Source organism: Strigops habroptila, chromosome 9 (genome assembly GCF_004027225.2).
Source record: "Strigops habroptila isolate Jane chromosome 9, bStrHab1.2.pri, whole genome shotgun sequence".
Taxonomy (NCBI): domain Eukaryota; kingdom Metazoa; phylum Chordata; class Aves; order Psittaciformes; family Psittacidae; genus Strigops; species Strigops habroptila.
Window position 1 is genome coordinate 43,386,181 of NC_044285.2, and position 13,809 is coordinate 43,399,989.

The following is a 13,809-nucleotide window of genomic DNA, read 5'->3' on the forward strand; positions in this document are numbered from 1 at the left end:
TTGACACAATAAACCTGAGACCTGAGCAGGAGCTTCCAGACTCCCCTGCTGCACAAGTGCAATTTCTCTGAGTAATAAACCTCGCAAAGGCCAAGCCCTGGTGAGATGCTCAGGATGCTGCAGACAGGCTGAGGTGGATACAGCATTGGCCATCTCCTATGGCAGCTGGGGTGAGGTGGCTGGGTTCTGTCACCCTGTGTCCCATGCAGCACCCAGCTCCACCAGCCTGTCTTACAGGTCTTGAGGGATTACAGGGAGGCTCAGACTGTCAGCACCCAGAAGCATGCACTAAAGCCTATCTTGAATTTTAGTCACTTAATGAAAATGTAACTTTCAATATTTCATTAGCATCTCCCATCTGTTAAACATCATCCCAGAGAGTTTGGTGACACTTTAAAAGAAGCTGTGAAGAGATGCCTTTGTTTCAGATGTAATTGGACAGCTGTTTTATTATGAATTAATGAACTACAAAGATTAAAAAGAACCAGTTTTAGCAAACCATGTATTAACAATTACTCCTAACTAAAATCGCAACTAAGCAAGTGCTAGACAACTTTCACGGCAACAACTGGAAGCAGAAGATGAAAAAGCAAAACCAGTGAGGTTCAAAGGACAAGAGGTGCCTCCAGGCCAGGCTCATGTACCAGGCGCGGGTTCCCTGGGCTGCCCCTCCTCAGCCATGGGATCCCACAAAGGGCTGGGGAGGGAGAGGGGATAGCAATGGCAGCAGGCTCAGAGGCAGGGATGGTGGACCTCTTGGTGGTTGCAAAACATATTCCAGACTCTTCTTCCCCATGCCCTCAGTCTCTTTTGGCCAAGGCTGTCTGCCCTAGAGGCACTCCAGGGAATGGGATGCTCTCCGATGTAGGGCTGCATCCCTCCTGGCTGTGAGGTGACAGCACCAAGGCCTTGCTGAGCATCAGTGGTACCACAGAAAGCTGACCCTGTGCTGAGGAGTCCTGCATTCGTCCTTCCCACACTTCCCACTTTAGAAGAGATGTCTGTGCTTTGGCTGAACTTGGCGCCTACGACCAGAGGCCACAGAAAGCAGCTCTTGGAGCTTCCCACTTCCTACGGAGCAGTTTTTGAGCAGTGAAGTCGTTGCCCTGAAAGAGTTTCAGTGAAAAAGCTCAAAAGGGTTAAATGAAGACAGGTACATACACCACGTGTGCAAACCACTTATCTTCTGCTGCCAAAATACATCTGTTCGTGATCATTGTGGCTTCCCAACAGCTGCCTCCTGCTCTTTCTCCGCCTCAGCCCTCCATTTGGCTTTCTTTTCTATGTTCATCCTCAGCAGCGTTTGATCCTTTTTAGCAGCCTTGAAAGGAAATGGTGAAAATCAATGCACACACACATTCCCCACCACATTTGCACCACTGTCTTTGACACCCCACTGACCCTTTTGATACGTTGCAGTGACAGAAATTAGTGTGTTTCCTTGTTTTACCAATTTTTCACCATTTGCAGCTCTGATTATCAGGAAAATCACATGGATAACTGTTTACAGGTACACTGAGGCATGCAAATCGGGCTGGAGACCCTCCTTGCCCACCAGTGGGATGGGAAGAATTGAATGCCACAGGTCTTGGTGGCTGTAGTGGCACAGGCTAGGCAGGCAGGAGCAAGAGAGCCTCATGGTCCCCAGATGCAGGGCAAGACCAGTCACCACTGACACTGTCTGAGCTACTCCACAACCTTTCTCCAGCCTCTTGCTGAGATACCATGATAGAGAGCCCTGTTCTGCACAGGTTCATGGCAAAGTGGGTCAGAAGGCACACATTAATCAGCACACTAACCAGTTGTGCTTGCCAGGTACTTATTTACAAAGCAAGCATACACAGACCATACATTAAGTGGGTTGGTTCACCAGGAAACAATACTCACTTCTTTGCCTGTGATGATCACGGCCAAACAGCCCAGCACGGACAGTGCAATCATGATGTAGCAAACCTTTATCCTGACATTGCTCCTTGCTGCCTCAAGGAGCTCAGACCTGTGGAGGACAGAGCAGAGTTTCCACCCTCAGCAGCATGTGTGAAATGAGACCATGGGGAGCTGAGTAATGAATCCTCAAGTCTTCCAGCAACTGCTTATTAATGTACAATGTGTTTCAGCCTCCTCTTTCTGCAAGTTCTTAGAGGAGGACTCAAAAAATTAGCTTCTAGGGGAAAGATTTAGTCACCCTCCCACACAGGCAGGGTATTGCTACTCCCAACGGTCATCAGGAACAACAGGAATAACAAATCCTGCTCAACAAATTGCATATAAGATACAAAGCCACTCGTCTTGCAAAAGACACTTCAGCTTAGTCTGAAATGGATGGTATCTGAAACAGTTTACTTCACAGGTCATGACAAAAAGTTCACACTCCCCAAAAATTCAGATTCACCAGCAGCAGGGCCCATCAGCACGGAGGAGCACGAAGCCCACCACATGAGCACCACTCTGGGTAATGCAGCCTGGAAGCTCAATCTGTATGTTCACATCCAAAAGCATCATTCAGGGAGGGCTACTTACGATATGTGCTTGGGGATGTCCTCCTCCCTCTTAAAGCGTCCTGCCCACACTAACACCTTTTTATCAAAGTTTGTAGGTGTTCTGTCATGTTGGAACGTCTTGTAACCTGCAGGACATTTTATAAAAGAAAACAATGAGCTGAGCTTAAAGGGAGGAGAAAAAAGCTGTCGTTCAGCAGGAAAAGGAGTGCAAGTTCAGAATGGCACTTTTCTGTGAGAGCCAAATGTGCTTTCTCATGTCAGAAGGAGCCAGCAGCTGGGGTGAGAGGCTTTGTTATATTTGCAGCTTATTTTGCCTTTTTGTTGTTGTTTCTTCCAGTTTAAGCAGGTTTTAAACTAAAAATCTCTTCTAACCTTCCTGATGAAGGGGAAAAGGATGTGGGGCTGAAGCCACCCAAGCCCACAGCATTATTCTCACCCTGCAAGCATCTTGCTTTTAAATGGCCCAACTAGTGAGTTAAGCAAACTGCCAGCAGCATTAACAACTCCTCGACAGCATCTCCTTCTGCAAGCACTGATGGAGGGATGAGGTCTGTTAAAATACAGCCTGGTGGGAGGCTGGAAGTCATTCTCATGCAAGCTGGGTACCGCATTACTGTACTCTAATGATGATACATTACACCCCACCAGACTACCACAGTGATGCCATTAGCAGGCTGTCACCCTGAGCAGAACGAGAAAGGGACTCTGGCTCCTCTTGGTGGAAATAAGTCCAATGACAGGCCACGACAAGGGCAGTGGTAGGTCGACCCTGCAAAAACAGGGTAAGCAATGGCTAGCTCAAATCCTGGCTATTGCATTGCACCCCTGTACAGTGGCTATCGCAAGGGACCTCAGACTGCTCACACACCCAGGTAGGTGCAGCCAGGATGCCTGGTTACAGAGCCCCACGCTTGCAAATGCGGGACTGGTGTTTAGAAATGCCCCACGGGCGATCAGGGCATGCAGGGAGGGATGGACATAAAGCTGGCCCCAGCCTGTGTCCTGCGCTCCCTGGCTGTTGTTGGTGCTGAGCTGAAAGGAAATCACTGCTGCTACAGTGCAGAGCAGAGGGAGCATCTCTTCCTGCCAGTGCTGAGATCATGCAACTACATTAAGGTCCTTAGCCCCAGGCCTGCTCATGCGTACCAGGACTTGTGAGGGGCTGAGAACTCCCAGGTGTAAATCCTGGTGCCCAGACCCCGGGTAAATTTAATTTCCTGCTTCTTGTGTATCTCTTACAGACAGTGCCAGCGAGACCAAGAGCGCTACGTCTGGAACATCAGCAAGTGGCTGAACTGGGCCTGCAGCCAGCAGCGGCCCTGAACACTGCCAGGGATGGGGCAGCCACAGCTTCTCTGGGAAAAGTCTGTGCCAGCGCCTCAGCACCCTCACAGGGAAGAGCTTCTGCCTCAGAGCTCATCTCAATCTCCCCTCTGGCAGGTTAAAGCCATTCCCCTTGTTCCGTCCCTGCAGGCCCTTGTCCAAAGCCCCTCTCCAGGTTTCCTGGAGCCCCTTTAGGCACTGGAGCTGCTCTAAGGTCTCCCCTTCAGGAGCCTTCTCTTCTCCAGGCTGCCCCAGCCCAGCTCTCTCAGCCTGGCTCCAGAGCAGAGCTGCTCCAGCCCTTGCAGCAGCTCCGTGTTATAGATAAGAACAATATAGTAATAAGAAAGATGTAAGTATCGTTTGTATTTGCTGCCGTAGACAGTGGGCTATTTAACACACAAACCATCCCTGTGCACTGCGCTGGTCAGAGCTACCTGTTTACTTCACGGCTCGGGAGCGTTTGTGACCGCAGCGCACACCGCACGGCAGTGCCAGCCCCAGGGGAGCACCAGGGTGATTTACTCACCCTTTCCTGGGAATACCCTTTCTCCCCCCATGCTGCAGCGTGAAACAGCGGCCGAACCCGTCCCACCCACCTGGATCAGCCGGCTGCACGGCCGCGTCCTGAGCGCCCTTGGCTCTGTCGCCGCTGGCTCTGGCGGGCTGCAGGACGGGCCGGGCGCCCCGCCACAGCTCGCGGCTGCGCCCCAGCACCCCCCCCAGCACCCCCAGCATCCCCCCTGTGTCCCAGCGCCTGCCCTCCGGCCCGGGAGCACGCAGCGGGGCCGGCCACCGCGCAGGAGGCCGCTGCCAGGAGTTATGGCTGTCCAACTTCCCCTTCCTGTCAGGAAGGAGCAGCCGGCGCTTCCAGCCCGGCTGCCAACAGCCTTCGCCTGCGTCACAGTGACGAGGCTCCTCTCTCAGCGGCGGTGACCGAGCGCTCAGCCTCGCCTCCGGAGCGAGCGGGCAGAGATGGGCTCAGCTCTGCCTCAGCCCCTCGGCACAGCCGTGGGCATCTACAGTGTTTTCTCCTGATTATCACAACCAGCTATTCTGTGAGAGTTCGTAGAATCATAGAACCCCAGCCTGGTTTGGGTTGGAGGGACCTTAAAGCTCATCCAGTTCCAACCCCTGCCACGGGCAGGGACACCTTCCACTAGAGCAGGTTGCTCCAAGCCCCTGTGTCCAACCTGGCCTTGAACACTGCCAGGGATGGGGCAGCCACAGCTTCTCTGGGAAAAGTCTGTGCCAGCGCCTCAGCACCCTCACAGGGAAGAGCTTCTGCCTCAGAGCTCATCTCAACCTCCCCTCTGGCAGGTTAAAGCCATTCCCCTTGTCCTGTCCCTACAGACCCTTGTCCAAAGCCCCTCTCCAGGTTTTCTGGAGCCCCTTTAGGCACTGGAGCTGCTCTAAGGTCTCCCCTTCAGGAGCCTTCTCTTCTCCAGGCTGAACCAGCCCAGCTCTCTCAGCAAATCAGGTGTTAAACAGGCTTTCTGGAAGAGCGGGAGCGTTTCCCCAACCTCATAATAAATGTGGTTTGGTGGAAGGAAACTAAAGGCGATGTTTGGCTTTCAATACACATGGGAAGTTCATCCTTCACCCAGACTGCAAGCTTTCCCAGCAGAGAAATATATTTCAGATATATTTCAGGTTCAAAACTAAGAAACTATATCAAAACCCTCAGGTCATGTCGCAGTAGTCAGTAAAATTGTCGCTGAAATGCAGCAGTGCCTATAAGGTATTTAACCTCTTTTTGAATTCAAGCTCCACAAAGTCTGGATAGTGCTGCGTGTTTTCCATAACATCAGCTGCTCTAACCTGAGGATGAACCAAATCCAATGCTATTTTATCCCTGTGACGATTGTCATGCATTTTGCACAAAATTGTACCCGATGGGTCAAGCAATGGAAATGCAAAATACTTGCTTCATTTGGAGCCTCTCCTTACACATACAAGGCTCTAAAGCTGATTTAAAACCTGGGAAAAAAGTTCCATTTGAAAGGGAAGAAGCAGTTGCTGAAAGGAAAATATTCAAAACTATTTAGTTATACTGCCAAATGCAATATTGCAGAGAACCAAAGTGTGTCTAAGAGCAAGAGGGAGAACTGCAAGGGAACAGGGCTCGGGATGTTGGCAAGGGTATTCTTTAAGGGCTGAGAGGATGAAGGATGTGAGACAGATGCAGCTCCAGCTACCGGGCTCCTGGCGCCAAGGAAAAACTACCATTTATAGAGATGTTTTCTATTTTCTGAGAACACAAAGTTGTTGATACTGAGGAAAGAAGAAACTCACAGCAATGACAAACACGGTTTTTCCTCTTTCAGGAAAGCTCCACGATGCATCCGGACATAACATAACGTGTTTAGCTTAATTCCCTTGCCATTTGGTAAAGCAAAGTAGATCCATTTCCAGAGTAAGAACCCATAGAGGAAATAAATAGTGGGCAGGGTGGGCAGGAGAGGCTGGGGAGCAGTGGATGGGACAAGCTGCTGCCATCTCACATTGCTCTTGAAGCCACCCAACCCCACAGGGGTCTGGCATTTGCATTCTAACAGGCACTCTCCAAAATGCTTATTGCAAAAATGACTGTCTTTATGTTGTGTCTGATTATGGATTTAAAGGGGTTTTCAGGCCTCCAGTGCTTATCCACCTAGGGGTTGCCAATTGTTTCCTATAGAAGACACACCAACTAACAGCTGTATTATTCACATCTGCCATGAAGAAAAAGGCACTTCAGGATTTATTATGCCAGCATTTAGAAGTGCAAAGACACAGAAGTCCTCCTGAAACCACAGAGGCAGTAACTTGTTCCTGAATTTTAGATGCTTCTCTGGCACCATGAATGCTTAATGCCAGGGTGAGTTTTACCGCAGCTCATGAAAGCTAATAAAAAGCTGTATACATCATTGCATTAGGAGATCAAGCCTTCCCTTGAACACCGTGGATCTCTGGCCCAGAGCATCTTGAATCCCTTCCTGAACAGCAGAGAGATGCAGAATACTCTTGCACCAAGGTAGCCTTGTGTGCAAGCTGATGGCCTTGGTCCCCCTTTAGAGGTGTTTTCTGCCTAGCCCAGTACATGCACATCCCCCCTGGCCCACATTACAAAACATGAGCTGCATCCATTCCCCCCTCCCACTGGCCATCGTTTGATACCCACCAGCAGCTCATCAGCAGAATGCATCCGTGATTTCATAACCGTTAAGCTCATAGACAGGGAGTTTACTGTAGAGCAGTAACAACTTGTTCAGAGATGCAGAAAGCAAGGCTGAAAGCACCATCTTACCCTCTTCCCACAGCCTCCTGCCAGGAGGAGAGCAGGAGCCCAGCTCCTCAGCAAGCCCTGGACAGCACAGAGAACAACTCACACACTGGCTATGGGCAGTACAGGCGTCCCCAGGCTTCCTCTGACCCTCGCTGCAAGGGGGGAGCACACATCTGAAGGTTTTGGAGTTACAAAGGAGCAGTGTAGCTCTGAGAGAGCCGAGGATGGTCCCTGCGGCTGTGGGGGTGATGGTGCAGACTCCTGACATCTCTGTTTGCTGTGTGAGAGCAGTACGTAGCTGTAACACTGCACACTGGTGCCAATGCTGAGAATGGGAAACTAAACACAAAATCTCACAGGGCCTCATCCCACCTCTGCAGCATCTTCACACCCCTTCTGCCACCTCGGACTCCACTCCTGCAGCTGACTCTGCCACCAGGACTAGCAGCCAGCCATCCCCCCTCCCTGAATGTACATAAAACCCTTTGCAGAACTGGAACCAAAAGGCCACAGTATAAAATCCATTGCTCTTTGTTTTCTGACTGGCTTTATACTGTCTTTCCCAGTACCTTAGTTCTCGTTATCATCAGCTCTTCTTTTTCTGCTCTCAGCAGCCACAGGAATGAAAGACTTTATTGCTCCAGAACCCCAGGTTCCTGCACATCGCTTTACATCTCCTGGCTGATTTTCATAAGATTGCAAAACCCACTCCTGCCTCTCCTGATGGTAATGGAAATGCCTACAAACAAGGGACGCTGCGACACTGCTGTAGCCAAGAGGACCCATAAGACACACTTGCTTCATTCCTTTGACTCCAGGTTTTTAGCTAAGATGCAATAGAATATTTGTTGGGAAGGCAGTTATGAATTGTCTTAATAGGAGCCAAATTCAGTGGAGCTTGAGCTGCACCTAGAGCTGCTAATCTCTGCAAGCAAAGACTAAAAAGGGACAGGTCTGACGTGCCCTGGGTACAAAGGACAGGGTTTAGAACAGCTGTGTCAGAAGGACAAAGCTCATGGCAGCGAAACAAAAGCTAGTCATTGCTCTGGTAAAGCCCCATAGGACCTTTCCCAGGGTTTGGGATGATCCTAGAGAGGCAATGAAATGGCATCTCCCCTCCTAACACAGGGTGACCTGTCACATGCCTACCAATGGGCTGAAGCATGGGGTTGCTGCCCAAGTCCAGCTGCACCACAGGGGAGCAGCCACATACAAGCAACAAAGCTCCCAGGACCCATGGGAACTCCTCCAAGGTGTTCAGGGTGTTGGGATGTAACACAGCTGAGGACATGAATGCATTGATAAGCTTGGCACCAGGCCACTGACTTCTGCAGTAACGCACAATTGGAGCGTAGAGCAAAAATGTGAAAAGCCCCGAAAGGCAAACAAACCCATCAGAATCCTGACAATTTACATTCTGACTCAGAGTTTGGAGGACCATTTAATTTAAACCTTTTCCACATCTGTTTCCCCAGCTGAGCCCGAGAAACACACTACCAGGGACAGACTCGTTCACTTGTCACTTAATGATTTTCTTTCCTGAGAAAAATGGCATTGTCTGCAAAAACAGGCACATTTAGGAATTTTTCAGTCCATTAGTCAATAGTTTAGGTAAAAAAAGAAACCTAATTTGAAAAGACTGAATGATTCTTTGCAGAAATGTCTTTTCCCCACACTTGTTTTCATATAAGGATGACTTACGTTTTGCTCAGCTCCTGGGGAGAAGTCATGTACCATCAATCAGGCCAATAAGCCTCCTGGGACTGTTTGCAGTCCATGCACTGTGTGGTCAGATTTCCCCCTTTAGTGAATGTCTGCATATGTATGTAGTCAATACAGGAGCATATGTACCCTGGGCAACACAGGGAGAGGCACTACTATGGGGACAGTTTGTCCCAGCAATGCACACCATGAGAGTCCGTAACAGAGCCAGGTGCCTCCTGTCTTGACGATCATAGAATCACGGACTGATTTGGGTGGCAAGGGTCCCAAAAGCTCATTTCTGGCTACATTTCCTTAACTCAGGGTGACTCCAGGCTACCAAATGCATGCTACCATGGAAAAAGCAGATGAAATTCTAAGAGATACAAGCAAAGTCATTCCAGTAGAGAGAAGTTTCAGTATTCTCATGTAAGACACCTGGAATAGCCTGCACTGCTCTGGTTACTCAGGAAAGTTACTGAAGAAGAAAAGGAATAAGGGAAGAAATGAGAGGAATAGGTCTTTTTCTTGGCCAACAAACTACAAATGAAGAGGAATCATGGTAGATATCTCTCTGAGAAACTCAATGCCAGAGGAGAAGGGCAGTTCGCTTGGCTGAATCACAGCATTAATACCTGAATGGGCTAAGCTGCTCATAATGGATGCCAAGGGCTGCACCTTTCATGGTGGTGTTCTTTGTAACTTCCAGCAAAGGGGCAGGGGCTGTCTCCATCCATACATTAGCTAATGAAGCACATGTGGTACCACAGAGAGCTCACCAGCCTCCTGCAGTGCCGCTGGGCTCGTTCAGCTTTGGGCCATAACTGCACAGTCATTACTGTTTACAAAACAAGTTTCCAGGGAAGCAAAATTACACATCAAGGAAATAATAAGCATCAATGTAATCAGATGTGAAAGGGCGATCATTTCATTACCTGAACCAGGCCTCATCATTCACTACTTCCCTGGCAAGAACTGATTAATGCAAGCTAATGAATCCTAGCGCTCCGGATGAGCGGCAGAGTGCAGCTCGGTGCTGCAGCATACTAAGCAGGACCAGCGAATACAACTTCCTGCTAGAAATCCAACAGGTACAATATGAACTCATCCATTGCACTGCAACGAGATGAGAAAAGGGGTTTACCCACTGCTGGCTTGGTCTTACAGAGTAACCCTGGCTGTGGGAATGCCGTGGCTCCCATCTGGCCAAGGGGGCTGAATAGAACACTGAGCATCCCAAGGATAACAGGGGGTCTGCATACACTGGTGATATAGAATCATAGACTCAACTAGGTTGGAGAAGACCTTTAAGATCATCAAATCCAATATGTGCAAGGGCCAGAGCTGGCTCTTTAGGGAAAGACTCCCAGGACCAACTGCACTGCACTGGAGGCTCCCAGACTGTCCTGGCAGTTTTTTAAAGAATTTTTTAAAGAATTCATCCTCAGCCTGGTCATGACACAAGGAAGGCGTCAACAGAGAAAGAGGCAACAGCATCAACACAGAAGAACACAGAAGGACCTTTGCCCATTTCTGTGGCACCTTCGTTTCATCCACGCAGTTCCCCTTTGGCAACTATGAGCCATTCCTCCCTTTAAAAACCAGGGAAACAGCAAATACACCATTCACTGTACACAATAATTAAAAAAACCCCAATAAACCAATGAAACAAAAAACCCCACAAAACCCCAAGTGATGCCAAAGAACCCATTAGAAAAGGGAAGCAAGCCTCTGTCACATAAATGAGTTCTCAGAGTTGCAAAGACTACCTCTGTTTTTCTATACTTTCCGCATACCTCACAAGCAACGTGGGCCCCAGACTTCATATGAAGACCAAGAACATTTGGCAAGGCTCCTCTGGAAGGAGTTTAGACACTAACAGCCAACATAAGATGAAAACCTATTCAGAGAGGAGGAACAATCATGTCCTGACATTGCAGGGAAATGCTGCCCTCATCTGTCTTCCAGTGACAGGTTTCATTTTCCTGCCTACCACGCCTAAACCATTCATCACATCCAGAATGAAAAGGTGACTCTATTGTTGCAACCAACTCTGAAGCCTGTGCCTGGGTCTCTGTTTGCACTGGAGCCATTAAGCAATGCTGGCGTTGGTAACTAGAGTCAGCGTGACCCTGTGGCTGCAATGGAATTTGGATGTAGAAATATCTTGTATTGAAGATAATATCTTGGCCTAAAAGAAGAAAATGGCTTATGAATTCTTTAAAAAACTAAAACTGACTAAAGGAAAACGTAATTCCCAATGCCAGGAGAGTGGGAATACTGAGAGGCAGCACTTGGGCTTAGCAAGAGCAGAGGAACCCCTGGTCCCACGGTGATGTGCACACCAGTGCACCGAGCAGTGACCTGGGGACCCGGATGCCTGCAGCCGCGCCTGCTACAGAAAGCCACAGAGAACAGGGCTGGTTTGCTCCTTCGTCCACACTGGTGAAAATCCAGCACACACACAAGGCATATTTCAAGCATCATCAGTGGCTCTCAGGGATGTGACATAAAGGAGAAGTTGAACATGCATTCATATTTCATAACAGTATAAGCTTTGAAGCTGTACTATGCACCATTAACGCAACTGCACCGACCTCCTTCCATACCTGCAGTGCCCCACTAGCCAGAGACCCTTTTAAAGTGAATTATCTTCCTTTACCTTATTCTTATTAATAGTAGTGGGGAATGACAATCCTTCCTGGGGTAGGAAGCTGGTGGCAGTGGTGCTTGTTGCTTAGTTCGCCTTGTGGAACTCAGGCTACCCATAACACAATCATAGTAAAAACTCTGCACCAGAAGAAGTTCTTTTCTGGTTGCTTGAGGGGAAATAATGAAAGTCTGGAACTCAGGACATCATGCACTAGAGGGAGATGTCCGAATGAAGCTGCGTTCAGGCTCTGTTGAACATGAAGCTGTTTGTGCCTGGCAGGGCATGAACAAGAGAGAAAATTCAATAGGTTTCTCTTGGCAACAGTCTGTATTTTCTTGTAAAGGAGTTAAAGTTTGCAAATGTGAACCAGACAGTTCAAGGTTTGCTCTCCAGTAGAGGGGTATGAGATCAAACCAAAAGTACAGGTCAGCATCTTGTCCCTGACACCAGCCTGGCGCAGACACCCAGGGAAGAGTGTAGGAGCAGTGCACACACTACAGACCCGCTCTCCTGGTGTTCTCAAAGCCTCCTGCGCCAGAAGTGGCATCTCATCCTCAGGCATGGAGAGTGAATGAGAACAGGGTGAGGCTCAGCTGAACTCTGGAGACTGAGCACTGGGGGTGCTCCAAGCGTCACAGAATTGCGATGAGGGGCTGAAAAGTTCCACTTACTGGGACAACTGGTTTGCTAAGGTAATCCATGGTCAACTCCTGCAGAAACCAGGGTGGCATTAACAGGGCAGCCCTATGGCTACTGGAATGCTCAGCTCGAAGCCATGAAGCAGTTCAGCCTGGAGAAGAGAAGACTCCAGCCTTTTATTGCAGCCTTTCACTACTTAAAAGGAGCCTTTAAGAAAGATGGGGAGAGACTTTTCAGCAGGGCCTATTGCAGCAGGACGAGGGGTGGTGGGTTTAAACTAAAAAAGGGAGATTGAGGCTGGACGTGAGGAAGAAACTTTGTACAGTGAGGGTGATAAAATCCTGGCACAGGTTGTCCAGAGAGGTGGTGGATGCCCCATCCCTGCAGACATTCAAAGCCAGGCTAGATGTGGCTCTGGGCAATCTGCTCTAGTTGAAGATGTTCCTGCTCATTGCAGGGGGTTGGAACTGGATGAGCTTTGAAGGTCCCTTCCCACCCAAACCAGTCTGTGATTCTGTGTCCTTTTCGCACATCTGGCACTGGGTAAAAAAGACCTTTCAATCCATCCAGTCTAATGCAAAGCTCAGACACTTGAAGAGCCACCAGCCACGCAGGAGCAAGTGCCAAAGGACTCAGCTTTGTAACGGCGTGTCCAGAGCCCCAGACCATCACTGCAGGACTCCGGGACGAGCCGAGGTTCATGCCCACCCCTCGCAGGCCCCCACTTCATGGGTGTGAGCAGAAGACATGGGCACAGGCTGCTCTCTGCTGGTTAGACACTGCCACGCAGCCCTGCTGGAGAACTGCCTGGGGCAAACAGGGATGGGGTGGAAATGAACTTAAATACCTTTCCCACAGTTGACTTCACGCTTATGAACATTCTCTGCAATAGAAATAACTTTGGCGGGTTACATTGCTTTCATAAGCTTGGCCCCCTGACTTTAGCTTTAGGTACGGCTTTTATGTGTGGCTTTACATACATATACAAACATCAGCTGAAATACCTCTTCTGAAACCTTTCCCTGTGATAGGTGTGGCTCTTTGGAACTGCATGTCTCTGTTCTCTTTCCGGACTGAAAACTTGCATTTTGAGCCAATTCAAAGTGAATGCACTTCTTCTGCACTTCGACTTTTCACTTTCTAAGAGTTTCCCTTTCGCTCCTGTGTAGTGGGATCTAAAGCAGAACCATTTGCTCTTTTTCCTCCAAGTGAAAACCCCAAATGCCGGGTGCTTTTCCCACCTGCGCAGCACAGATCATCCTCCCTTGCCAGGAATGCTGCACTGCTTGCCACTATCCACACTCCTTCGTGTCCAAAACAGTGGTGAAGCACTGGGAGCATGGGGCATGACACAGAAAGTGGCTCTTTGGGGACCCCAAGGGGAAAAACGAGAAATAGAAAGAAACCTGCTTCATCACTTTTCAATAATCTCAAGCTTTTTGGGTTGTTTCAACCCAGCAAACACCAGGATGTTGGGCACCAGACTGAGTGCGTGAGGAATATGCCCAGGTCTGCTGGGTCCAGGCTGCCTCCAGAGCAGTCCTGAGGGGCATCACTTCTTCAGGTAACCTTTAGGGACTACAGAGCAACCGTTGCTGCTGGGCAAGGGCTATGACAGGTGAGGAATATGAATGCCAACTCCTAAATAACTCTTTGAGGCTCCTCCGCAGATGCCAGCAGTCAGCAACATAAGAAGTAGATCAACTCACCCAAAGAGAGCAACAAGA

The 13,809-nt window shown here is 49.2% G+C and overlaps 1 protein-coding gene across 1 annotated transcript; it reads right to left on the reverse strand.

The window, feature by feature from the left end:
• Positions 1 to 327: 327 nt before the first annotated feature.
• Positions 328 to 4,723, reverse strand: LOC115612877 (protein FAM162B-like). Its single transcript, XM_030497731.1, has 4 exons — positions 4,421 to 4,723; positions 2,521 to 2,626; positions 1,888 to 1,996; positions 328 to 1,321 (listed from the first exon to the last, which is right to left on the reverse strand). The coding sequence occupies exons 1-4, from the start codon at positions 4,557 to 4,559 to the stop codon at positions 1,214 to 1,216; spliced, it is 462 nt and encodes a 153-aa protein (XP_030353591.1). The 5' UTR covers positions 4,560 to 4,723; the 3' UTR covers positions 328 to 1,213.
• Positions 4,724 to 13,809: the final 9,086 nt, after the last annotated feature.

Coding starts and splice junctions, on each gene's coding strand:
- LOC115612877 (XM_030497731.1), bottom strand. CDS start 4,559: ATGCTGGGGGTGCTGGGGGGGGTGCTGGGGCGCAGCCGCGAGCTGTGG. Junction 1,997..2,520: donor GACATCCCCAAGCACATATC/GTAAGTAGCCCT, acceptor TGTCCTCCACAG/GTCTGAGCTCCTTGAGGCAG. Junction 1,322..1,887: donor TGATCATCACAGGCAAAGAA/GTGAGTATTGTT, acceptor TTTCCTTTCAAG/GCTGCTAAAAAGGATCAAAC.